General features: G+C 33.9%; 1 protein-coding gene and 2 long non-coding RNA genes across 3 annotated transcripts; 1 reads left to right on the forward strand and 2 right to left on the reverse strand.

Annotated features, from left to right (window-relative positions):
- The first annotated feature begins 284 nt into the window (after positions 1-284).
- Positions 285-6,440, forward strand: LOC145165468 (protein NRT1/ PTR FAMILY 7.3-like). The gene is made up of 5 exons (XM_079084207.1): positions 285-426; positions 1,089-1,209; positions 4,185-4,402; positions 4,512-5,071; positions 5,159-6,440. The coding sequence occupies exons 1-5, from the start codon at positions 400-402 to the stop codon at positions 6,027-6,029; spliced, it is 1,797 nt and encodes a 598-aa protein (XP_078940333.1). The 5' UTR covers positions 285-399; the 3' UTR covers positions 6,030-6,440.
- A 64-nt stretch (positions 6,441-6,504) lies between these two features.
- LOC145165470 (uncharacterized) lies at positions 6,505-7,097 on the reverse strand. The gene is made up of 2 exons (XR_013740065.1): positions 6,906-7,097; positions 6,505-6,725 (listed from the first exon to the last, which is right to left on the reverse strand). It is a non-coding gene; the product is annotated as an uncharacterized LOC145165470 (long non-coding RNA).
- A 16,189-nt stretch (positions 7,098-23,286) lies between these two features.
- On the reverse strand, positions 23,287-23,543 carry LOC145162269 (uncharacterized). The gene is made up of 2 exons (XR_013738999.1): positions 23,480-23,543; positions 23,287-23,391 (listed from the first exon to the last, which is right to left on the reverse strand). It is a non-coding gene; the product is annotated as an uncharacterized LOC145162269 (long non-coding RNA).
- Positions 23,544-27,133: the final 3,590 nt, after the last annotated feature.

Genomic DNA, 27,133 nt, shown 5'->3' on the forward strand with positions numbered 1-27,133 from the left:
TTCTCCCATTTTTTAAAAATAATTCGAATTTCCTCATATTCTTTGAGGATGAAAATAAAGCACAAAGATGTTAAGTCGCTTTTAACATTGTCTAGACCATCGATAAGTCTAAAAAATATTTTTAATAATAATAATTAATAAATGCTAAAAATAGAAATTGTTACAACACTATAAAAAAAATATACGGAAAAACCATGTGGTTGATAGAGTTTGAAAAAGTTTTAATCGCATTGATCTGGACCGTTGAATGTAGTAAGACAAGGCCTATAAGACCACCTCCTTATTCTACTCTTGTTTTGTCCATCTTCCTCAGAGCCTCTTCAACAATTTGTCACTTACAATCTTCAAGCCTTTCTCTCTCTATCAAACACACACTTTCTCTCTCTAGCTTCAACAGAAATGGAGTCCATCAACATATCTAAGAAGGTGCTTGCTTCATCTCTCTCTCTCTCTCTCTCTTTCTACCCTTCTATATAGCAAAAACTGTAATTATTTTTAATTCTATATCGTTCAAGAAATGGAACATTCTTGTATTTTCTGATTTCATCAAGGGTAGTTTAGGTACTCTGTTCACTATAAAACATTTTTTCCTTAAACTATCTCTGTCAAACATTTATTTCCTAAGCAGTAAGCATACATTGCATCTCCTACCCGCAAGAAACTTTTTGACAATGGTGTAATTATAATTTTGCATTTCTTATCTCATGACTTGAATCGAGTCTTTCATTTAATAAGATCGATTAATTTGATTTTCCAGAAACTTTTTTGATTTGATAACTGAAGAGCCATGCATCAAGTGTCAAATGATTATGACACGTGCATTCACTTCGCGAAACTCAAATAGATCGGATTTTCAAAAACACACGTCACATGCACACAGATTGCTGTAGGACATATTTTACTGAATGGATAGTTCTCGAACACTCGTAAAATTAGTTGAAATCTCACTATAAACTTTTACCTTGGGATCTTCCACTGATCATTAGTATGACAGCCTTCAAGTTTTTTAACCCGAAGATAATTATTTTTTAGATTAAAAACAATTAAATATTTTTTAGAACTAATTAAGTTAGCTAAACAAATGGCAGGTGAAGTGTATTAATGATGATGAAGAAGGGACAAGCACCCTGGATGGAACTGTAGATTTCCATGGCCGACCAGCTATCAAAGGAAAAACTGGACGTTGGACAGCTGGAACTATCATCCTCGGTAACCCACCTTTTATTTTTTCAACTATATCTTTGATATGATATAAAATAATAATAATAAAAAAAATGATTTGCTAAAAATAAACAATAAAGATAAGAACTTGATATCATACTTCGCTTATCTATATAGGTATAATATTTATTCAACTGTACATTGGATAAGTCAAGCTATCTATCCATGTGATGAATATATATACATCGATAAATTAATCTGTATGCATGTATGGGCGTAATTTTTAAGAATGTCTGCTAAATATACCAAAGAGAAGAAAACTTTATTGTATTAATCTCAACTTGTTGGATAACATATTAGTGTAAAATTTAAACTCGAGCTCCTACATTATTTTGAATAGGAAATTAATTATGATAGGATATATTCACTATGGTTGATACAAACATACTTTTGTTAAAACTATTAGTTATTGATCATTACATAAAATTAAATCAACAGTCATATAAGTTCCTTATATATATATATATATAAATTAAATTTAATATGAAAGGTGTTGAAAACAAATTTACGAAGTTTGGAATGGTGGAGGTCTACTCTATCCTAAAAATTTTGATAGCTCTATGTGTGGATGTATTTTGATTTAATTATATTTATTGAGGAAATTTACATTTAATTCAATAACTAATGACATAAATATATTAGAAAATTGCGTGTAGAGAATCTTGAAAATGACAAAAAAAAAAAAAAAAAAAGTGTACTTTTTGTTTAAAAATATGCAATATTGTTGTATTAAAAGATAACGTTTTTATGCAAACTTCTTAGATTCGAAAAGTTATATATAGTATTTCGTCTAGAAAATACAATTTTTTATAATTTTTTTTATCAAATGTTTAATTATATTAGTTCTAAATGAAACTGAAACTGTAAGAATTATTCTTTATATCCTTTTTCATGTAAAATAATTATTGTTTCATATCGATTTTGTTTTTACTAAAAATATTTCGACTGTTTGAGTGGTCATATATTAAATTAAATCAACATCAAATCCAATGAGGTATGTCATGAAAGAGAGTCGACTGATGGTGAAAAAGTATTTACAACTGGCACTATGTTGATGTGGGGTTTGTAGACAAAAAAACTTTTGGTTTTGGGAATAGTTCCTTCCACACGACATTCTACAAAAATATACCCATACAAAATACACGCATATATATATATATATATATATATATATATATATATATATATATATATATATATATATATATATATATATATATATATAAAACAAATTTAAAGACACTAATCATAACATTTCAATAACATGCAAGACATAATTATATAGTTATTATAAAACATATATGATTGAAAAACATGTTAAAACATTTTTTATACTTTTTTTTGTGTGTGAATTTATATGGTCTGTCTTAGTTTTGGTTATTTTAGAAAGTTTTTGTAAGGGTAAAAATAATAAATATGGAGAAAGATATAGTATGAGACGTGGGGGACACGCGATGGGTAAATCCTTACATGACGCAAGCTGATTAGGCAACGTGGCATGGTTACCAACGTTTCGTGTGGTCATCATTCCAACTCCAACTCACGAGATGTATTTTTAGCAACTCCCGAGGCCCAACCTAAAACAAGGAGTGAAACATGGCCCATTTTTTTTTAACTCAACTCACTCTCCTACAGTTATTTTTGGAATATTCTTATTCAAATATTTTTAAGAAAAAAAATCATAATTATAGTATTATAAGTTTATTATTAAATAAAAACTTAAGTTATCGAAAATCAAATTATTTAGGACGAAAATATTTTAATTAATTTATATGACTATCAAACAAACGAACCACTTCCATACTTATCTTTTTTTTGGAAATTGCAAAATGATCATGTTTGTATCTCTTTTTATTTTTATTATGTTTTCTTTTTCTTTATAATAAAGTAATAAACAGTAAAGGGACTAAAATCAAGAACACATGATGACAAATTTTATGTTGACAAATTTTGTCACTTGTTTGTCGTGTGCTACGTGTAAGCTTTTAGATCAAGTACATGTATCTTCTGTGGACTAGGAATGAACATCTTTTGGATCTGCTCAGGTTTGGTTTTCGGATAATTTATGTTTAGTAACTAAAATTAAAAAATTAAAAAATTAAAAGAATAATTTGAATCAATTAATATTTCTTATAATTTAATAAAAAATATTTTTATACTGATTTTTTTTTTTTTTTTTTACTTTTTTGCTTATAAACGTGACAAACGAGAGTTTTCTACTTTTATAAAATATAAAAATCTAATGTCCAGTTTGTCAAAATGGTTCCGTTTTTTCAGTAATTTTTTATTTTAGGTTGATATTGCGGTTTTGCTCACTTATAAAATGATACCATAGACAAAGTCGCTTAAAATATTCAACCCAATGTTTGCTAAACATGACTATCTATTAACAACCTACTGTAATTGGAATTAAATATTCATACCTTCTAGTCATATCAACTACATCTTAATCATCTATAGGGTCCCAATTCATTAATTGTGATCATTATTAGTATATTACAAATCACTCGGTTGCTTAGCCAAAAGAAATTATTGCACATTAAGTAGAAAACGATGCCTAATTGTCATCGTGTAAAGGGATTGATGTTGCTTTGCCCAAATAATTACATGATATGATACTACATAACACACCACTTAAAATCAATTACCTACGTACACCACACACTTCTCAATACAAATACATCATAATATATAAGACACTCTTATTGAATCCGACACGTGAAAGCTTGCTTGTACAAATACACCAACAATACATGTGTATTTTTAAACACTTGCACAATTCCACGTATATAACTAACCTAATAAGTTGAATACATTGAATACCAAAGATGATCACGTCTTTTGTTATTTCATTTTCAAGATTTATTGGTTTGTCCTTTTGGGTCATTTTAAAAGCAAAATTTGTCTTTTTTTGTGACCTAACTTTATACATGGTGTATTTTTTTATTTTTATTTTTTTACAGTGAATCAAGGGCTCGTGACTTTAGCCTTTTTTGGAGTTGGGGTGAACTTGGTGTTGTATCTAACCAGGGTCCTACAACAGGGCAATGCTGAGGCTGCAAACAATGTTAGCAAATGGACCGGAACTGTTTATATTTTCTCACTTGTTGGTGCCTTTCTCAGTGACTCTTACTGGGGTAGATACAAAACTTGTGCCATTTTTCAAGCCATCTTTGTCTTAGTAAGTTCATTTACATTACCCTAATTTTGTACACCTGTGCCTATACCTATACATGTACTTCTCCCATGTACAACTGCAACTGTAACTGTAACTGTGATTGTGATTGTAGGGATTAGGAGGGCTATCGGTGGCATCAAGCATGTTCTTAATAACCCCAAAAGGATGTGGAGATCGGACAACTTTATGCATTAAGCACTCGAATTGGGAGATAGGGTTGTTTTATATCTCAATTTACATGGTTGCCTTGGGTTATGGAGGGTACCAACCAAATATCGCGACATTTGGAGCCGATCAGTTTGATGAAGAGGATATGAAAGAGGGACACTCAAAAGTAGCTTTTTTCAGCTACTTTTATCTTGCACTTAACCTTGGTTCCCTTTTTTCGAATACAATTTTGAGCTATTTTGAGGATGAAGGTATGTGGACCTTAGGGTTTTGGCTATCGACTGGGTCAGCATTTATGGGACTTGTCCTGTTTCTTGGGGGTACCATAAGGTACAGACACTTCAAGCCAAGTGGAAACCCTTTAAACAGATTTTGTCAAGTGTTTGTTGCTGCATCAAAGAAGTGGAAGGTTAAATTGCCACAAGGTGAAGAGGCTTTGTTTGAAGATGAAAGGGAAAGTTCTCCAAGTACTGGGAGGAAGATACTTCATACCCATGAATTCAAGTAAGCGTTGGTTATATCATTATTATTATCATATTTCTAAATGTAAATGAATTCAAGATGTTGATATTGGTATATTTGTTTGTTTAGGTTTTTGGATAAAGCGGCATTCATTACCTCGAAGGATTTCAATGACCCGAAACAAGGAACCTACAATGCATGGACTTTATGCCCGATTTCACAGGTGGAAGAGGTGAAATGCATACTAAGATTACTTCCCATTTGGTTATGCACGATAATCTACTCGGTTGTTTTCACACAAATGGCGTCTCTATTTGTTGAGCAAGGTGCAGCCATGAGAAGTACAATCTCAGGCTTCCAAATTCCTGCATCCAGTATGTCTAGTTTTGACATTCTTAGTGTTGCACTTTTCATTTTCCTTTACCGAAGAGTTCTTGGACCTCTGGTGCTTATGTTCAAGAAGAAAGACTCTAAAGGGTTGACTGAGCTTCAAAGAATGGGAATCGGACTTATCATTGCAATTCTATCAATGGTTTCAGCTGGAATAGTGGAGTGTTACAGACTAAAGTATGCAAATCAAGATTGCACTCATTGTGATGCGTCTAGCTCCTTGAGTATATTTTGGCAGGTACCTCAATACGCGTTTGTTGGAGCTTCTGAGGTTTTTATGTATGTAGGTCAACTGGAGTTTTTCAATGCACAAGCACCTGATGCTTTGAAGAGCTTTGGAAGTGCTCTATGTATGACATCGATTTCACTTGGGAATTATGTTAGTAGCTTCATTGTGACTATAGTGATGAAGATATCAACAGAAGATGATATGCCAGGGTGGATCCCAGGGAATCTGAATCGGGGTCATTTGGATAGGTTTTTCTTCCTACTAGCATGCTTAACAGCTGTAGATCTAGCAGTCTACATTGTGTTTGCTAAATGGTACAAGAGTATTAAGCTTGAAGGGAAGAATGTGGAAGGGAATGACACTGATGACTCTGAAGTTTGAAATGTAAATGACTAATGAAGATGGCCAAGTTCAACAGTGTGTGATGATATGATCCCAAATATATATATAAATAAAACATGGGATGGGGTTGTTGAAGGTGAAATCACTCTGTAAACACTTTTATTCTGGAAAAATTAAGTTTGCAGTTGGCTTAAGGCAGAAATGACACCCTTGTTCCCATATTCACGTACATCTAATCTGCTTTAGCAATTCAGGTTTAGGAGCTAAGGGAAGTTGATTTGTTAAGGTGTGAGTATATTTACTTTCGGGTTCATGAGCTCATGATCTTGCCTTCAGTGGTTCATTCTGTTGTACAACAAGACACTGATTTAACATGTCTTTTTTGTCATTTGAGTTGTTTTCTGTATTATGTAACAAAAATTTATGTCTATGTGAGCTCTGTTTAATCAAGTTTCATTGTGTTCTTACTGAATTATGATGAAACCATAAAAAAAATCTATTTAAACAAGGTAAATGAGTAAATCCATAAACAACATGTAAATTAAGAATTTAAGATCCTTCTCATAGAACAAAAACATGATTTCTAGGTTTTCATTCATAATTAGTAGAATCGACATGCCAAGTCAATAAAAGATATGAACTTTAAGATCTGAGGCTTACATTTGTCTGTGTGACTGTGGCATGTGCTCACAGAGTGTTTAAATCTTTAAATTCTGCATTTCAAAACTTTTCTTCCTACAATCAACAAGACAAAACATCATCAGTGATGGTTAATACTCGATCTTCAGGGATGAACATGTTGACATTACAGATATAACTTAATCTAGGGCAGATGCAGTACACTTAGGAAAAGTAAAATTTGAAACCAAAGCGCATAAAACAAATTGATATCGTAAATGTGATAATCGGACTCACTCATTTGTGAAGGCAGAGATTGTTGAGGAAGGCCGATAATGGCTGAAAAGAACATTAATGGAACCATTTTGGAGATATCGATTCACCTTTGATGATAGATACAATCGGATCTCATGAGGCGCCGAGTGCCGAGAACAAATGGCAGTTTCAAGCCTGTTGAACAGGAATTGATAAATGGGATATCCTGAAGAAACCCACTTTGCAACCTTTTTAAAGTTTTATCTTTTTTTTTTTTTAACTACTAATTTATTTCAACTTTATACCTTTATCAATTTTATTTTTATCATTAATTTTCAAGCTTTTCATAAAATAAAACTTGCCAAAAAAAACTTCAAAGTAATTTCTTATGGTTTTGTCTTAAATATTTTTATTTCTACTGTTTACATCATAATATTTGTGCAACTTCTTAATTTGTTCGTTGTATCTTTTTTCATGGTTTATATTGGTTGGCTAATTTTAACATGACACATAGGGTCAATCTCTTATAAAAATATAGAAAAAATGATGAAAATGATGTAATGAAACAATAATATTTTTTAAAATTAAAGTTATTTTAATTATATTTTTGTAGTTAATATACGTAATTAACCTAACATATACATTTCAATCTAAAATTATCTCAATGTATACATGTTGGTATATATATATATATATATATATATATATATATATATATATATATATATATATATATATATATATATATATATATACGTTAATTACAAAAATTTAATAAACATATCGTTAGTTACATACATTTTTATAATTAAAGTAGCATCAATTACAAAAATATTGTTGATTCACAAATAAAGCATATGAATACCTTATATAGATCTTGAGTTCAAGCCTCATTCGCATTATTATTTCTATTTGTTTTTAGACAAAATTGCAAAAATGGTCCCTGTGGTATGCAAATTTTTGGAGTTTTAGTACAAACCCGAAGTTTTTTGGATTCATGGTCCTTTTGGAGTGGTTTGTATGTGGAATTGGTCTCTGGACTTAACTCCCGTTAAAAAGGATCTGTTAACCGCCTCATGTGCCTCACACATGAGGGTAAATCCGTCATTTCATATGTAAGGGACCATTTTTGCATAACTGTTTTTTGGCTTAATTCCTTTTAAATATTCCCACTGCCTGTTATCTTCTTCCCCAACGTTCCCTAACGTTCCAGTAACTGATTCGGGTAGACAAGCTGCATTCGGGTTTAATTTTAGCTCATGATTATAAGCTTTGGGACTCTCCAGTGATGGATTATGTGGCAGAGATGATGCCCGGAATAAGAATCTCCTTTTCTTGATTGGAATGTGTTCTGCCTTCTCACTGAAGTGACACCCAAGAACAGAGACTCCCAACTGCAATTTTAGTAAAAGAGTGTTTAGGTTACAACCTACAACTAATGAGTTTCTGCTAAAATAGTATGATTATAGTGAACATTGAAACATCACCTTTTCTGATTCAGAAACATGCATTTCTAGAACTTTTGAATCCTTAGTTAAGTTAATTGTGTTTGAACTTCGAGGTCTCCTTGATGAACTCCTACAACCCTTTGAAACTTTTGTCCAAGTAAAGTCTTAATTGATTAAGCTAGTAAGTTCCAAAACTATGCTAAGAAAACAACTTGAAGAGCTTTTTCCATTAATTGATGATCTTCCACCACAGTTTTTGCAGGATAGTGTTCCATTACGCCTTTTGCTTGATGTGTTAGTAGAGGTTGAACCCTGCAAGTCCATAAACAATTACCTCCATCAAAATGTTGTAACATCAAAAGTGTTGTAATGGAATGTTTTGAGTGATTGCAACTCCCACCATTAGATGTGGCCCCTCATTGTTTGCCTTTGAAGATAGCGATGTCTGTAAAGCTTTGAAAACCCAAGGTACTCGATCCACGGCCTGTAAAGCATCATAGAAATACATGATTAGATGAGCCAACAAAGAAATTAATGCAAAATGGATTATATGTTCAATATTTTGGGCCAAGAAATGCAAAAGCTGACAAGACTCCTGAACTCTTATGGATACATCCACATTAAAAGAAATGGCATTGTAAATCAAAGATGAAGCGTTCTCCATTCAAATCAAGGAGATTTACAGAGCTCTAAGGAAACAAATAGGGTATGTGTGGTCAAGACACTGCACGCCCTTGTTAACCTGTAAATGTTGTGAATCGGAGCATAACGTCTCAAATGATGAACATTTAAGGAGATTAGATCCCTCAATGTGCTAAAACTAGGTAGAAGAAAAACGAGATCAGCTTACGTGAATATCAAGCTCATAGCAATAAACCACAGATCCACCATATCGACCTAAAAATGGCATAGTAGATTGATGCTTATACCGCATATGAACAAGCACATCAGATTTCAAAAAATGAGTTCGCTGAGGATGTGATTCCACAAAAACATAGAACCATTGTTGTAACAGAGCTCAAGAAGAAGAAGGGTAGAAAAAAGAGACGTTGGGGACGTTGGGGAAGAAGATAGCAGGCAGTGGGGATATTTAAAAGGAATTAAGCCAAAAAACGGTTATGCAAAAATAGTCCCTTACATATGAAATGACGGATTTACCCTCACGTGTGAGGCACATGAGGGGGTTAACAGATCCTTTTAACGGGAGTTAAGTCCAGGGACCAATTCCACATACAAACCACTCCAAAAGGACCATGAATCCAAAAAACTCGGGGTTTGGACTAAAACCTCAAAATTTTGTATACCACAGGGACCATTTTTGCAATTTTGTCTTGTTTTTATAAGACCGTCATATGAGATGTCGTTTCAACAAAAAATATTCAACCAGTATAATCGGAAAAGATATAAAATGAGTGGAATTAACAAATTGCAGAAAAATTATGAGGTAAAATTGATATATACATATATATATATATATATATATATATATATATATATATATATATATATATATATATATATATATACTTAGGGTTTTAATAAGTGCTTCGCTTTATAAAAGGTAAAAACGGTAAAAGTAGAAAGTTGAAGTAAAATTATAACAAATTATTGAAAGTATCACTGTGGTTTGGGTAAAATTACGTGTTTGGTCCCTAACTTTTCCATTTATTTTTCCATTTATTTATTTTATTAGAATTATTTATATTATTAATTACTTAAACGGATCCCACCAAATCATCTTCTTACACTTAACATCCCGTCACCAACAATTCTAATCCCAACCTATAAATCAATTGCAAGCTCTCATTCCTACCTATTAATAGCTTCGATGAACAACCACACACCACCACTAACTCTGCCAGAAAACCTCCTCCCTTCAGCGAGACCAAAACTCCGATGAGATTAGAACACCATCGAACACCTGATCTCACCCCGGCTTTTTCTTCCTGCCCATTATTAACTCCAATGTGACTAAAACACCGACGAACACCACCACCACTACCACCATCTCCGGTGAGACAAAAACCCTGAAGCCAACACCTCCAGATTCAGATTTGCTGCCACTGTCTCCCCTGATGGAAGTCACCACTATTGCCATCGACCATCGCCAAACAGATCTCGTTCAGGAAGATAAAACAACCTATATGGCAAAGAGAGGAGGAAGACCGAATAGATGGTGATGGAAACAGTTTCCACCAAGAGAGCGGGGCGGAGAGAAGCGACAATGCAATTTTCCTCAGCGATCCATGCGGTTTAGATACTTTTACAGGTGATCTGGTGGTTCGGGTATTGAGGGGTTGAGTTCCAAAGGTTCGGGGGTGAAGAGGGAGGAGGATCTTGGTGACAGAGGAGGAAAATCTGGATCTACCGGTAGTGGTTTGTAACGACCCAATTTTCAAAAGAAAATTTTCATTTTTAATTAGCCAAAACACTTTCCATAAACCATAAAATCTCAATACATTTGTTTTCAAATTCTTAACAATAACAATATTATTTCAAATCATCAGAGTGTCCCATAAAAAGGTCTGTGAGATAGTGCATGTCGCGCCATCAAGCCTTGCCCTTGCCCTTGGGCTTAGATGTACCTGAAACAAATCCACAAACTGTAAGCTAATGCTTAGTGAGTTCCCCAGAGCATACCCCACACACAATCCACATAACACATATCATATTAGCTATAAAGTTACATATATCACATAAGTCATGCATACAAACATATAAGGATGTCGTGGGCTCATCCCAAGGTCTTACTCCAGGATGTCATGGGGCTCCCCCACATGGTCTTACACCTAAGTGCCATGGGCTCCCCCCATGGTCTTTAGCTGGAAAGCCATGGGCTCCCCCGCATGGTCTTACATCCAAGTGTCATGGGCTCCTCCCATGGTCTTTACTTGAAAAGTGATGGGCTCCCCCACATGGTCTTACATCCAAGTGTCATGGACTCCCCCATGGTCTTCCCAGCAAGTATCACATATATAGCTAGCATAACTAACTATCATACCACATATCTCTACAACAACAAGTATACCACATGTCACAAAATGGGCCGGCCTTGGTGCCTTAGACCCATTGGTATGGTGAGGAGACTCACCTCCCGAACGCTGAACTGACAAGCTAAGATCAGGTAAATCTCACGCACTGCTCTAACTCAACTGCCTATAATCATCATGTGATTAACTTGTCACAATCCCGAAATACCATAATTATCCTCAAAGTCAACCCTGGTCAAAGTCAAGGTCATGTTGACCTCAACTCGTCGAGTGCATCCAGCAAATTGTCGAGTTCCTCCCGAGTCCATTCCACTGAATCCCGAGTCAACTCACTGAGTCACCTAAGTGACTCGTCGAGTTCATCAAATGTCCAGAAGACCAAAAGTTCATGCATACCAAATCTCTAATCCTTCACTACACTCATTCAGAATCTCAAAAACGGGTAAACCCTACTCGGCTCGTCGAGTCGACTAAGGGACTCGAAGAGTTCCTTCAGTCCTTTCCAGTGAGATCCAAGGTCCCAAACTTCAGATCCAACTTCTCCTAGTGTAGTTACCACGTAAAGTTGCAAACTTTACATGCATGCAAGGTCTCACAAGGCTAAAACACCAAAACTAAGGTTCCTACAAGGTCTTAATGCATGGAAAGGGCCTAAGTTGGATAAAGTGAGCAACTTTATGCCATTGAAGACCTAGAGATGTCCAGATCTGGAACCATATCCTTGTGACAAGTCCAAATCCGAGTGTAACACCCTTTTTGGCACCAAAAGTGACCATTTATTTCCAAGAAGGAGATCTACGCAGCTAAAGGTCAAGATAGTGACTTTATACCTCAATATGGTCGCCAATACAGGGTAGATGTCGGATCTACTGCTTCCCTCTTTGTTCCTTCTTCTTCAAGCTCCAAAATCTTCACAATCACACCAAAAATACTCTCAAAAGCTCTCTCTCTCTCTCTATCTCTCTCTCTCTCTCTCTCTCTCTCTCTCTCTCTCTCTCTTTCTATCAAGAAGGTGCAAGGCTCAAACTAGGGTTTCTCTGGTTGTAGGAACGATGGAAGAGGCTGCAAATGAGCCATAATTTTTTTAAATAGGGTACAAACCCCTAAAAATTAGGGTTTCTCTTTACAGTGCCTACTCGCCGAGTCGGGCCTTCCGACTCGTCGAGTAGATCTGAAGTCTCGTGTCCTCATAATAACCTCTACTCGACGAGTTGGAGCTCCCCAACTCGCCGAGTCCAAACACAAAACCCTAACACTTAGATAATTTAAATGATACCTGGAACAGGTGTTACATGGTTACCGGTGGTTCTGGTGATTTCGGAGCCGAAGATGTTGCCGGAGGTACTGTCGAAGTTGAGAGATGGAAAGGAAGAGAATGTCTTAAAAAATGGGTTAGGGTATGAGGATGGATAGGTGGGTTGGCAGTGGGACCATATATTTATCTTTTTTTTAAGTTATTTTTTAAAATTAATAGATAAAAATAAAAATAAAATACAAAGGGCAATATAGTATTTTAAGTTCTACAAGGGACGAAAAACGCAATAAAATCGTAACTTAGGAACGGTCCGAGTGCAAAACAGTACCAAACTAGTAGTTTTTTCCAAACCACAGGAACGATTTTAGTAATTTGTAGTGACAAAAGAACATGGTTTGGCATGCGGAATTAAAGTTTGCACAATGATCATGGTGATTTGGGTGTTCAAGAGATGTATTGATTGTATATGGTGTTACACAAAAAGGATCTAGATCTACACTACATAAATAACACACACTTACACACTCAACTTTTATGCCTCTCAAGCACACCTCTACAAGTGGACTAAACCCACCTTATATAGAGGTGTTTACATGTCTCTCTCTCACTCTCTATCTCTCATGTGTCACAAGGCTAATACTCCACATGCAAGTGGGTTTTATAAAAGTCAAACATTACAAAGTCATTCAAGGAAAACTTTGTACCCCAACATTCTCCCCCTCAAAGTTAGGAATGAATGACCCACTTCAATTTTTCCAAAATCGAGCAACTACGCGATCTGAGCCTCAAAGGTGACACATGTCGAAACGAACTTCAATCTTCAATTCTTCCATGATTCTTCAATTTGGGCTCTAGGATGTGAGACCATACAAACCGAGCATCAACGAATGATCACGAGCTTCTCAAACTCCAAATTGATCACCAAAAGTTGAGCATAAAGCACACCCCAAAAATCTTCAATAAAACCAAACTCATTTCGAATACATCACTTCCAAACTTCCAATTTCATCATTTCGTAAGCTTCAAAAATTAAGGTCACTTCGGTCTTCAAATCCGCGTAATATGAAAAATTCAAGTTCGAATTTCCATATAAATTTCTCCCCCTTTTTATAATCGAAATTTGATTATAAAACCTTCAAGGAAAAGAGAACGTGCTCTATTCGGAATTTTTCGTGTCAAAACTCCCCCTTAACATGTGGCATAAACTTTGTGCTTCAATCTGGAAAATCCAAAAAAATATTGAATTTTTAGCTTCGTTCACGGATCGCCTTTGACAAAATTTCTCAAAAATGGGTAGAAATTGTCAATTTCAAAATTTTGCAGTGACCCGTTGCGCCTAAAACAGCAAAATATGCAAAACTCTCCCCCTTTTCCAAAGCTGGGTAGAAAGCGTCAATTGCACAAACTGTAGGGGCTTGAAATGCATTTTCTTCAATTTTCAGCAAAAACAGTCCTTTTTCGAATTTGGGTATGAACCGCCAAACATTCGAAGTCTCAGGGACTATTTTCGAAAACTCTGTCTTTGTGCACCAAACATACGAAGAGTTGTCCCAAACATTCGAAGCTTCAGAAAATTTTCGAATTTGGGTGAAAAGTGTCAAACATTCGAAACTTCAATTAATTCTCTAAGTGCCAAATTTTCGAAGGTTCAGGGGCTGTTTTCGAAAATTCTGCTTTTTGATCAAAACATACGAAATGTTGATCATTCATACGAAGCCTTTTTCCATTTGTCAACCATTCGAAACTTGAGGGACTACATTCGAAAATTTTGCTTTTCCATTCCAAACATACGAAATTTTCAACGCTTCGTACGAAAGCATCTCCTCTTCATATGAAAATTTGGAAAGGTGTTAAACTAACGAAATTTCAGGGGCCATTTAGGTAACATTGCTTTATTTTTCCTCAATTCACACGAAATCAGGCAACCCAAACACACGAAACTTTTTCCTTCTCTCTCCCCTTCGTACGAAAATCATCTTCACCCAAAATTTTCTCTCTCCTCTTCGTATGAAACTTCATCTTCCCCAATCAAACAAAAAATCTCAACATACAAAGCATACGAAATTTTTCATACGAAATCGAAGCATAACGAAGCCTCTTAATGAACAATAACCTCTAAATCATCCAACCTCTGAATCGAATTAACTCACTGCTTGTTTTATCCCTTCGTTCCTTACAGTTCTTCTCCAATTCATCGATCAAATAACCAAGGCTTCGTTCGTTAAAGTATCAACCCAAATCATCAACATCAAACAACATTAGCCAACATCGATTTCCAAATCTTCGAAGAAATCGACCCATCTAGTCTTCAAAAGCCAAACCCAGGGACCCTTCGATTCCAAATCAACAATTTGACCACAAACAATGTTCGTTCCAAACCAAATCTGGTCGGCATCAATCATCGACCTAAACCATTCGAACCATAGACCCATCTATCGACTCCAAACATTCGATCATACGCCCCAATTCCAAAATCGTTGCCATCAACAACAGAGTCCAACCCTTTGAATCTTTGGTTCAAGAACTCAGCAACAATTCTCAAAATCAACAATTCTTGTCTTAAACCCAACCAATAAAATCTTCGATTCCAAATACATCGTCAACCCAAGCCATCGATTCCAAACGATTACAAATGAAATCAATAGACTCGACTCATTGAAATCAAATCAACCTTTCCAGTCCGTTCCTTCTTTCAAATACTGTTCGTCATCAAGACCATAAATCCAATAATTTTCGAAATGGATCCTCCAATCAATCATGATTTCGACATCTATACCTTGTTCTCAATTCAAAACCAACGATTTCAGCCTCCAATTTAATGAATCGTCATCTAAAAATCGAGTTTGACTTTTTTCTGTGTTTGACTTTTCGAAAATTAACATTCAGCAAACTTGAAATTGATGATTCTAACATTGATTTTTAGATCAAACAAAGAATCTTCATCTTGTTCTTCACTTTATTCAAGTGTTATTGACCAATAGTTATAAGATCTAAAAATCAATTTCCGATTTCAAAGTCTAGATACAAACAAACCTGATTTCATCATATTCAAATCATCTGAAATCGTATCTTGAATTTAGATTTTCAACACATTACAAATGATTATTAGAACTGAATGGAATCCGAATACATGATTAAAGAGTAATCGATGAAAGAATTTCCGATGAAGAACTGGAACAAAATTGGAATGAATTGTACAACCTAATAAAGCACACGCGTACCGATTGACTTATCAACAAACAAATGATATCGGATCAATACATTTTGAATGAACTTGAGATAAACACATTCCAGACAATATTCGATTTCATATTGGGCTTAAAATATAGAAGAACAGTACTTGAAATTATATTCGTTTGGGCTCAAAATGAATCATACGTGAATAGTAACATGAATTGATTTTGATTGGGCTTCAAACTTCAAATAACGATGATCAGTGACGAATTAAAACTTTTGGGCTTCAAAAATTGGACATGAACAGTAATGATTTTCAATTGGTTTTGGATTTTGTTTGAGCTTGATCAAAGAAAGAAAATTAGATTGGATCTAAAATTGGGCTTGAAACAAATACGATCCAACCGAGACAAAACGATCAAAAATCAAGAACGCAACGCACGAATTCAATGAAATTAAGAGAGATCATAGAGAGAGACTCGCCAAAAATGCTTCCATTGCGACAAATGTTGCCAAACCGAGAATCGTTCTTCAAAAATCACCTTGATCTTCAAGACCCGCTCTGATACCAATTGTAGTGACAAAAGAACATGGTTTGGCATGCGGAATTAAAGTTTGCACAATGAACATGGTGATTTGGGTGTTCAAGAGATGTATTGATTGTATATGGTGTTACATAAAAAGGATCTAGATCTAGACTACATAAATAACACACACTTACACACTCAACTTTTACACCTCTCAAGCACACCTCTACAAGTGGACTAAACCCACCTTATATGGAGGTGTTTACATGTCTCTCTCTCACTCTCTATCTCTCATGTGTCACAAGGCTAATACTCTAAATGCAAGTGGGTTTTACAAAAGTCAAATATTACAAAGTCATTCAAGGAAAACTTTGTACCCCAACATAATTTGTTCTTAAAATTATTACGTAAAACCATTAAAAAGTTACAAATTTGAGGGTTTTCTTGATAAAAACCCTTGATAATTAAGCGTAAAACAGAAACCTAAACAAATCGAGACCTTTGACTAATTTGTATTTGTGTTTTTAATGGAAAGTAGAGAAACTTGAAGATATTAGAGCATCCACACCATAAAAGAGTTTTTGACGGAGTTTTTTTTTTTTTTATAAATGCTTCAAATTAGAAACTATATTTTATCTCTGTAAGTTTTTCATTTTGCATTTATGGGGTTCATTATTTTTGTTTTTATTATTTGAAATGTTTGTATAAGTTCTTTATTTACAATTTATTGAAATCATATGTGTAACATTAGTTCCAAGTAAATACCTCTTTTGTTTTTATGGAAATTAAAGACTTCAAATGTGGATTGTGTGGTGGTCACAACGTGGTGGAGGAAGCACCACGACGTGGTGATGGCTGAAAAGGAACGTGCATATTGTGTCCACCACGACGTTGTGGCGGCCAGCATGCAAAACCTTAATTTTTCGGGTTTAGAGCCTCATTTAAAGGATGTGATTGCAGGGTTTGCTCACCCTCGGCCTCCATCACTCCCTCTTAACCTAGATCAAACCATGACCTCCATTATTGATATCTTGAATCTTTTTGGTGGTTATTGGTGGTATTGAAGAAGAAAAAGAAAAATGTGTTTTTGGTGCATAGATCCAGCAAACAAGCCTCCTCATCACCTGCTCGCATACATTTTGGACTTTTGTAAGTCCTCAAGTTTCTACATTTGTGTGTTATCCTTCTAGATCTAGGCTTGTAAGCATTTTTCTTCATATTTAAGGTGGTTTAAGTGAATGAGTTCTATAAAGTTTGCAACTGTATGGATCTTTGAGGTTCCTTTGTGGTTTCATGTTCCACGTATCAAAACATTATGTTTGATGTAAAACCATATATAATACTCAGTGAATGCATATATTCCATCATATACACTACAAAATAATTATGATGTTGTGTCTGATATTTAGAAAAAATAAATATATTTATTTGTATTTTCTATTTAATTTTATAGTAAAATGTCTTTTTAATAGTAATAATGATAACAATAATACAAACAAATTAATAATCATTTTAACAATCTAATAAAATAAAAAATATATCTAATATAATAATAACACTAAATAACGACAAAATAAAAGTACAACAAAAAATAAAATATAAAACAAAATAAGTCATCATAATCTTAAAAAATAATAAGCAAATATGAAACCATATAGATTCACACCCCTAATTATATCCTATAAATATGAAGCCATATAGATTCACACCCTTAGTTGTATCCTATAATTTTCGTCTTAAAATAGTACGATAAGCAAATATGAAGGAATACAGATTCACACCCCTAATTTTATCCTATAATTTTCTATCGTCTGTACAAAATCTTTAATAGATTAAGGTAGTCTATTGGATATTTTTTTCATAAATCTTATAAAGTTGTAAAGTATAGAAAAAAATATCTACAAGAAAAATAATGAAATCTTATCTCATTTCTCTCTTGTTCCATCCCTTTCACCTCTAAAAAAACATCCCTTTCACCTCTAAAAAAACTTGATAACATGTCTTAATTGTTGTTTCTTTGGTGATCTACATTATTACTTGATAAAATCTTAATCGTCGCTTCTTGGTGATCCACATTATTAATTGGGTGTCTTTCAACATCTAACCATTGTTATAGTTAGGGATACGTAGAACTTAATCAGTTTAAACCAATAATTGAACTGACTAATATAAAATGGACTATAGCAGTCCCAAAATTTCAATATCAAAATTGGATAGATCAGTTGTTACATGATAATTGAATAGATCAGTTGTTGCATGATAATTCAGATCAAATAAAAAATAAGTAATCCAAAATAAATTAATATTCATTTAGATATTTATTTACAAAGAAATATTGAAGACTAATAAATAGAAAATAGTTTTATGTCTTATTTAAACTTTGACTATATTATATTATTTGATATTATGGATTGTGATTGCATTTTGGGAGAATTTTATATATGCACTTTTTTATTTTTAAACATCGAAATGTCGTATTTGTCCAGTCTAATTTCTAAATATAATATTTACCTTTTTATAAACTTTTAAAATATCAAATTTGTCCAAATCTTTTTTAACATTTAAAAAAAAATCAAAAATCATTTTAAATTCGCAATTTTATCAATTGACTATTATACTCTTCTTATAAGTTTAAGTTTGAAATAGCATCCATACATTCATAAACTTTTAAACTTATCATATTTATCCAAATTAATATTTTAATAAATTTTAATAAGTTCATAAATATCAACACATAAGATCAGACTCTAAACTCTAGCAAAAATCAAATTAAGCGATTGTTTTATAAAGAAAAGGTTCAGAGTCATCTCCATTTAATCTTTGCCTAAAATCACAGAAACAATTTACGACACCAAAATAATGTCGTTTGCTTTTGTGTCTATTCAACCTTGATTTCATAAACTTCTTTTTGGTTTCAAGGTATCAGGACTATACTCATTTAGGTTAGTTCTAAGTAGGGGTGTAAATGAGCCGAGCCGAGCCCGAGCCTGACCAAGCTCGAGCTCGGCTCGTTTAATTTTGAGGAAGCTCGAGCTCGAGCTCGATTCGAGCCTTAAAATGAAGCTTGGGCTCGGCTCGTGAACAATTCAGTGGGCTCGCGAGCCTAATCGAGCCTAAACGAGCCTCCATGTATATATATATATATATATATATATATATATATATATATATATATATATATATATGTGTGTGTGTGTGTGTTTGTGTGTGTATGAATGTATGTATGTGTGTGTGTGTGTGTATATATATATAGGCTCGTTTAAGCTCGTTTAGGCTCGCGAGCCCACTAACTAAAGCTCGGCTCGAGCTCGTTTAATAAACGAGCCTCATATTTAGGCTCGAGCTCGGCTCAGGCTCGTTTAATTCGATCTCGAGTCGAGCTTTTAACGAGTCGATCCCGAGTAGCTCACGAGTAGCTCGGCTCACTTACACCCCTAGTTCCAAGTGAAAAGATGCTTGCACCAATGGACCTACAGTATCGAATTGCTTGCCGATATCCCTCATGTGACAAACCAATAACCAATAACTATGGTCACTCATATCACATATCCATACAAAATAATCCCAAAATTCGTATAGAAAATCCTAGTCATTGCCTAAAGTATCCTAACTTTGCCAACAGCCCGCAGTAGACAAACTAATAACAATAGTGTTTTGGGTTAATGACCTAGAAAGGTAACAAACTTTGGTCTTTGTGCACATTTAGTAAACAATATTTTTTTCGTTCACATTTGACCATTGAACTTCTTTGACCTGTTCAAAATAGGGTAATATGATTGGTACTTACGGTAATATTACCCTATTATGAACAGGTCAAACAACTTTATTGGTCAAATGTGTACGAAAAAACATGGTTACCTAAATATGGACAAAAACCAAAGTTTCTTACCCGTTTTAGTAATATTCGACAAGAATCTTCTCAGGGACTGTGCCCAGGGATCAGGGATCATGCCCAGGGATCAGGGATCAGGCTCTGATAGTCAATGAAAAATTAGGTTATGCTTGTTCTAACCCAGTTCAGTCCCAGCTAGTCATGGGCTAGGCTGTGTTGCTAGGTCTTTAAAACACATACAACCTAGCCACGTAAGCGTATACAGCCTAACCCCTAACTAGATGGGCCTAAACTGGGTTGGCCCAAGACTTAACCATCTCCTCATAAACAAAGACCGGACAACCCAATTTCATGTCATATCAGTGGATCTTATGATTATTTGCACTTAACATAAAAAACTCAATATTACCAAAATGGGTAAGGAACTTGTGTTTTTTTCCATATTTAGGTAACCATGTTTTTTTCGTACACATTTGACCAGTAAACTTGTTTGACATGTTCATAATAGGGTAATGTTACCACTAATTACCAGTCATATCACCTTATTTTGAACAGGTCAAACAAGTTCAATGGTCAAATGTGTACGAAAAAACACATGGTTATCTTAATGTGAACAAAGACCAAAGTTCGTTACCTTTCTAGTTCATTAACACTAGCTTTTTTAGTTAAACGCGCATATAGTAGTTTATATATAAAATTGCAAAAATGGTCCCTATGGTTGTCAAAATTATGTGGTTTTAGTCCAAAAATGTTTGGTGGTGCATTAGTGGTCCAATTTTGGATCTTTTTAGTGATTTTGGTCCCTATACACTTGAAATTACTTTTATACCCTTATAATTACTTTTTTCCACTTTTTAATACTTACAATACTTAAATATTTTAAAGACATTTTAAAAATTAACCCCATCCCACCGTCCTCTCTCTCCTCTACAACACCTATCTCAACCTCACTTCTTCAATGTTAATGGAATCAAAAACCCCACCCCACCCCCATCTGAAAATGCCCATCGGTCTGCCCCCCTACATTTCCGGAGTTGTCGACCTCTTTCCCAAACATCACCGGACCACCGCCACACACCGTCGTCGTAAATCTAAATCAGATAAAGATAAACCCTAGTTGTGTTCTTCTTCGTCGTCTTCACCTTCACCGCTGTCTACGCCACCAATAGGGCTTCAACAATCTTCACCAGAATAATAGCGTCGTAGCAGCAATCTCCGACAAAGACTATCCCCATCAGGTACCATCACCATCCATATGGAAAACCCTAACTAGAGCTTGAACCAAAACCCTCATACATATGAGAAATGTGGTGGCTCTAGGGTTTTAGAAAATCAAAAGGGTGGTAGTTCTAGGAGATCTAAAAACGATGAAGAAGGTAGCGGTGGTGGCTGAAAACCATCATCGTTGAAAGATGACGGGCAACGCCGATGAAGGAGGTTTGGGTGGGTGATGATGTCGGTGGGGTTTCTACCGTGGCAAATCCCCTTTTTTCAGCTTTCCATGGCAGATCCCGTTTTCGTGACGACGGCGCTACGATTTTCTTCCATGGCAAGTGGTGGTGTCCAACATGTGTTAGTGTCCGACAGGTGGTGGTGTTCGGCAAGTGGCGGTGCCCGGCAGGCGGCGATGGTGGTCCGGATATATATATATATATATATATATATATATATATATATATATATATATATATATATATATATATAGAGAGAGAGAGAGAGAGAGATGGGATAAATTTCTTTAAAAGTAAAACGTAAGGGGTGGTAGGTTAGAAGGAGGAGGGGTGGGGCGGGTATGATTATTTTTGGTTTTTTAATTTAAAAATAATAAAAATTAATTAAAAGAAATTAAAAAATATCTATATAAGGGCAATTTTTTCATTTCAAGTTGGGAATGGACGAAAACCACAAAAAATGTCAACCATAGGGACTAAAATCACACAAGATATTCAAAATTGGACAATTGATGCACCACCAAACGTTTTTGGACCAAAATCACATAATTTTGACAACCACAAGGACCATTTTTGAAATTTTTTCTAGTGTATAACAAATAAATACTAGAAACAAAAGTAAAAACAATCCGGTTTCAAAATCTATTTACCTAATGATACAAGCTAATGATAAATTGATGTCAAATTAAATTCTAATCTAAGTTGGTACTTGAAGACCCTAAAAAGCTCTAGCGTCTTCCATTCACCAAATTGTTTAATCAAAACAAGCTCTTTGAATTAAACCTAACATTACTAACCTACTCTAAACAAACTCTTAGAAATAGATTAAAAGATCGCATTAAGTTTTGTGTGAATGTTCCCAACAACGTTTAATACTTCTCACAAACTCGGAAGCGTAAAAATGTGCAATTTTAGTTTACACCGAAGTTAATCCTATCACAAAATTAATTCGATGTGTGTCACTTAGCATCAATTCATAAAACAATTACGGATTTTACAAATCGAATAACGAGAATGAACTAACCCTAATTCAAATAGCCAACATGAATCGGGGTAAGAATCAAACATTCAATTATAACAAAACTAAACTGGCTAGAAAGAATAACAACATAACATCAAATCATATAATTAACTAGATGAAAAAAAGAGTTCAAACTATAAAACTGGATGTGTTAATTCAACTTGAAAAATAATAAACTAAAAATAACATAATGGACATTCATATTATAATTGTGTAATTGTTGGAAAAACATGATCATAAGTTGTGATTGTGCAATAGTTTCTTAAACACTCTTTAGGTTGATCGGACTCATTAATGAGCTTATCGAATAATAAATCTTATTTGTCTAGCACTTGATTACAAGCTTTTCAACCAAATTACAAAATCACCCAATTAAAACAAATTCTTTAATTGAAACTAATTCACTACATAATTACCGAACAAGCTCTCTATAATTATGTGAAAATTGCATTAATGTTCAAACAAATATACCAACCACAAGTGATTTTCTCATAAGCTCGGAAAACCAACAATTGTACCAATTGATTTCATAACGTCATTCAACATCTTACGAAGTCAATAACATTATTTGTTGTTTAAGTTAATTAAATGGTCGATTACGTAACCAAACAATCAACATAGCAATTCAATCGTCTAAACCCTAATTGAGATGATCAAGTTCAAAAAGAATTAAGACAATGAAATTTATTTTTCTAACGGAAATCATATGGATAAAAAGGAAAAAAGAAACATAATCAATGACTTCACTTGCAAATCCAAAGTCATTCACATGATTAACCGGATGTCAACGCCGGTGATTTAGCCGTTTAAGACGGCTAAACCACTGAAAACTACAAAACAATCGACAAAACAAAATAAAAATAAAACTTACAAACAGAAAATAGAAAGATTGATTTGATGCCAAAAACCAAAATAAACCTTCAAGCCGCCGTTCTCGTTCGTCTCTCCTTGTCGTCGTACCTCAGAATAATCCCCCAAAAATATGTGTCCCCTCTTTATAACCGATCTGTCCCTTCAAATTGTCATGCCTCCCCCTTTTTTTCTAATATTCACGTGAGCATTAATCAACAAATTGGGCTGCCAAAAACTCAACAAATGGGCTGCTATTAATTCCAACATGGGCTGATAAAGTCAAGTTATGGGCTGCAACATGGGCTGCTAAAATCTGATGTTGGACAGATTATGTCGTTTCTGTACACGAGGTCCAAATGTGTATCAAACGATGTCAAAATTCAATCTCCACCCTTTATATTAAAGATCTGCCAGTTATGAAGACACCGGTAAAATTTCAGCTCGATCAGACCTCGTTTACCCCTCGATCCAATCACTTTACGAAAACCGCGCATTGCTACCAAATTTCCAAAAAAATCTTTAAATCGCTTCGGTTTATTGCTTTATCGTGGATGTTGTCACAGGACTTCAATCGTGATTGCAAGGCCTTCCATGTGACTTGTATCGGTGCTCAAAAATATCATTACCCGCTTACATAAATCTGCACAAATTAAGCTTAAACGAGTAAAATTGTCCCAAACTAAAACCGCAATGAAACATATGAAATGCATAGTAAATATACACAATATATCGTGAAAATAATTAACAAAATATACTAAAATGATACGTAAAAATGAACCTAACAAAGCTCTAAGAATTAAACTGAAAAAATTACATTAAGTTTTGTGTGAATGTTCCAAACAACATTCAATACTCCCCACAAGCTCGGAAGCATAAGAATGTGTGATTTTGGTTTACATTAAAATCATTCATTGGAAATCAAATTAATGTTTGTTACTAGTTTTAATTCACAAAACAATTACGAACTTTGCAAATCAAATAACTTGAAATCTTGAATGATCTAACCCTAATTCAAGTGGCCAACAATAATCAAAATTAAACCAAACTTTTAATTAACACGAAAACAAATTCACTAGATATAATACAAATATAATATCAAATAATATGATCAACTACATAAAATGGAGTTCAAACTACGAAACCGGATGTGTTAACTAAAATACAATAATAAATACTACAAGGTACTAACTAGTTGATGATTGAATTAGCATCAAAAGACCGATCTAGACGTGTGATCATGGATTGTTACGTGCAATGATTTTTATACAACTCCTAGTTGGTTGTGGTTTCAGTAAGCTCTAACAACTCATTTCACCAGACACTCGATTAAAACAAACTCTTTAACCAAGCTCTGAACTTATCTAACTAAAACGAATGCTTCAAATTAAACTGAATCACTACAAAATTATCAAACGAACAATGTGTAATTAGATGTGAGCCACATTAAAGCAAAAGTGAAACACCAAACACAATGAACCCTCATGTAAGCTCAGAGAATTTACATCTTACCAACATGATTTCATAATACAAGACTCACATTCATCTTGAAATTAAATGTATTATTTGCTACTTAGACCAATTAAAAGAACAATTGCAGATTCATTAATTGATTAGCAATTAGTTATTAAAAACTCTAACCGGGTTGCTAAAGCCCAACTAAAATTGTAACAACGAAATTATAAAAATCAGAAATCGTATGGATAGGAGTGTATTAAATCTAAATAACAATTACACACAACGATTTAAAACAAAAATCAAATGATTATACAAATTCAAATATCAACCTCGGTGGTTTAGCCGTTTAAGATGGCGAAACCCTGGAAACTAAAACGTAATCAAGATATAAACTTACAAATGAAAATAGGATTTTTTTGATGCTAAGAATCTTCAAGACGTCCGTTCCCTATTGCAACTGTAGTGCGTGAATGTATCCCAAAAAAATGTCTATATTAATTCGGGATGGCAAAAAAACTCATACCCGATGGGGAACCCAAAACTCGTACCCGTTACGACCGGGGATCCCCAAGTTGATTGGGGATGGGGAATCCCCGAATAAAAAGGTGGGGATGAGGATACACCTAATACACGACCGTGGACCCCCCCCCCCCCTACGATATATATATATATATATATATATATATATATATATATATATATATATATATATATATATATATATATATATATATATATATATATATATTACAAAACATATATTTATAGTACAAATTACAATGCATAAAATTTGATCCAAGTAACCTAACTCATTAGTAATTACTTGGTTGAAATTATATTTTTTCTTTTTCTTTTATCTGAATTAAACTGGTGTATATTTTTTTCTCTTTGGTTTATCTATTTCACCTCAAATATCACTCTGATAATTTTTTTTTGTACTTGATTTTCATGTATGTATTTAAATTTGGTAGAAAATTTGTTTATATTTTTTATGCAATCTATAGATATTTTTATATTTTGTAAAATCTTTAAACTTATGCTGGTAAAATTGAAATTTAGAGTTTTTCTTTACGTAAAAATTTTCATATTAAAAGAGAAAAAGAAATTCCCGATTCCCAGTTGGGGATCCCCAATCTCCGTTGGGGGTGGGGATAGGGTTTATTTATATTCCCCGATGGGGTTATGGATTAGAATGGAGATTCGAGGATGAGGATAGGGAAGGGAGTACCCTGTATTCCCCGCTCCCCGTTGCCATCTCTAAAGTTAATAGTGATAATGCCAAAAAATACTGATTAGTGATTAACATTCTCGTCACCAATTGGATTGTTTTAAATTGACCAAATGGGCTGCAATATAGGTAAAAATTGGGCTGCTATTTTTTTTTTAGACAGATTTCCTCTTGCTGTTGACGAGCCCACGAGGGGCATCAAAATGATGTCAAAATCCGATCTCCACCGTTCAGATTAAAGATTTATAAGTTAGGTAGACACCGGTAAAATTTCAGCTCGATCGGACCATGTTTTCCTCTCGATTCAATCACTTTATGAAGATCGCGCATTGATGTCAAATTTTCAAAAAAATCTTTAAATCGCTTTGTTTTATTGTTTTATCATGGATGTTGCTACAGACTTTAAATATTGTTGCAAGGCTTTGCATGTGACTTCTACCGGTGCATAAAAATGCCATTATCCGTTGATATAAATTTGCACAAATTAATATTCAACGAGTAAAATTGTCCCAAACTAACGATGTAAAGAAATATATTAAATGCATGCTAAATATACACATGTCGTGACTAACAATTAATAAAATGTGTTAAAATGATGCATACGAACCTAACAAATAGAATGATCATTTATATATGAATAAAATAATATTATATGTGAAAAAAGTTTTAACCATAGAGCTTGTTAATTGGTAAACTCATTGGAAAAAATAAAACATCGTTTTGAGAAAGTTTCTACGATAACTTTTTTAAATTATAAGAGTTTTTTGTTTGAAAAACTTTTTAAAAACTGATAATGTGGATGCACTTTCAACAAGAAAAGATGTGTTGAATAATATATATTATATTTTTCTTCTTATCGCATACAGGTCTCCTTCGGAACTGTTTTCATGTACGCTTTTTAAAGGGTCCCTAGGAAGAATCTTTGACTCGGACAATCTTATGGTTTGGTTTTGTTTCCTTTATATATATATATTAAAGTTGTGGAAGAAAGAAATAGTAAACTTAAGATACTTTGTCCAAGTTTGGTCCCTTGATTT

This window comes from Lactuca virosa, chromosome 3 (assembly GCF_052849685.1).
Source record: "Lactuca virosa cultivar CGN04683 chromosome 3, Lactuca_virosa_CGN04683_v6, whole genome shotgun sequence".
NCBI lineage: Eukaryota > Viridiplantae > Streptophyta > Magnoliopsida > Asterales > Asteraceae > Lactuca > Lactuca virosa.

Bases quoted from the DNA above. Each gene is read 5' to 3' on its own strand.
- LOC145165468 (XM_079084207.1), top strand. From the start codon at position 400: ATGGAGTCCATCAACATATCTAAGAAG. The intron at 427-1,088 runs GTGCTTGCTTCA...AACAAATGGCAG, and splicing joins CCATCAACATATCTAAGAAG to GTGAAGTGTATTAATGATGA. The intron at 5,072-5,158 runs GTAAGCGTTGGT...TTGTTTGTTTAG, and splicing joins CTTCATACCCATGAATTCAA to GTTTTTGGATAAAGCGGCAT.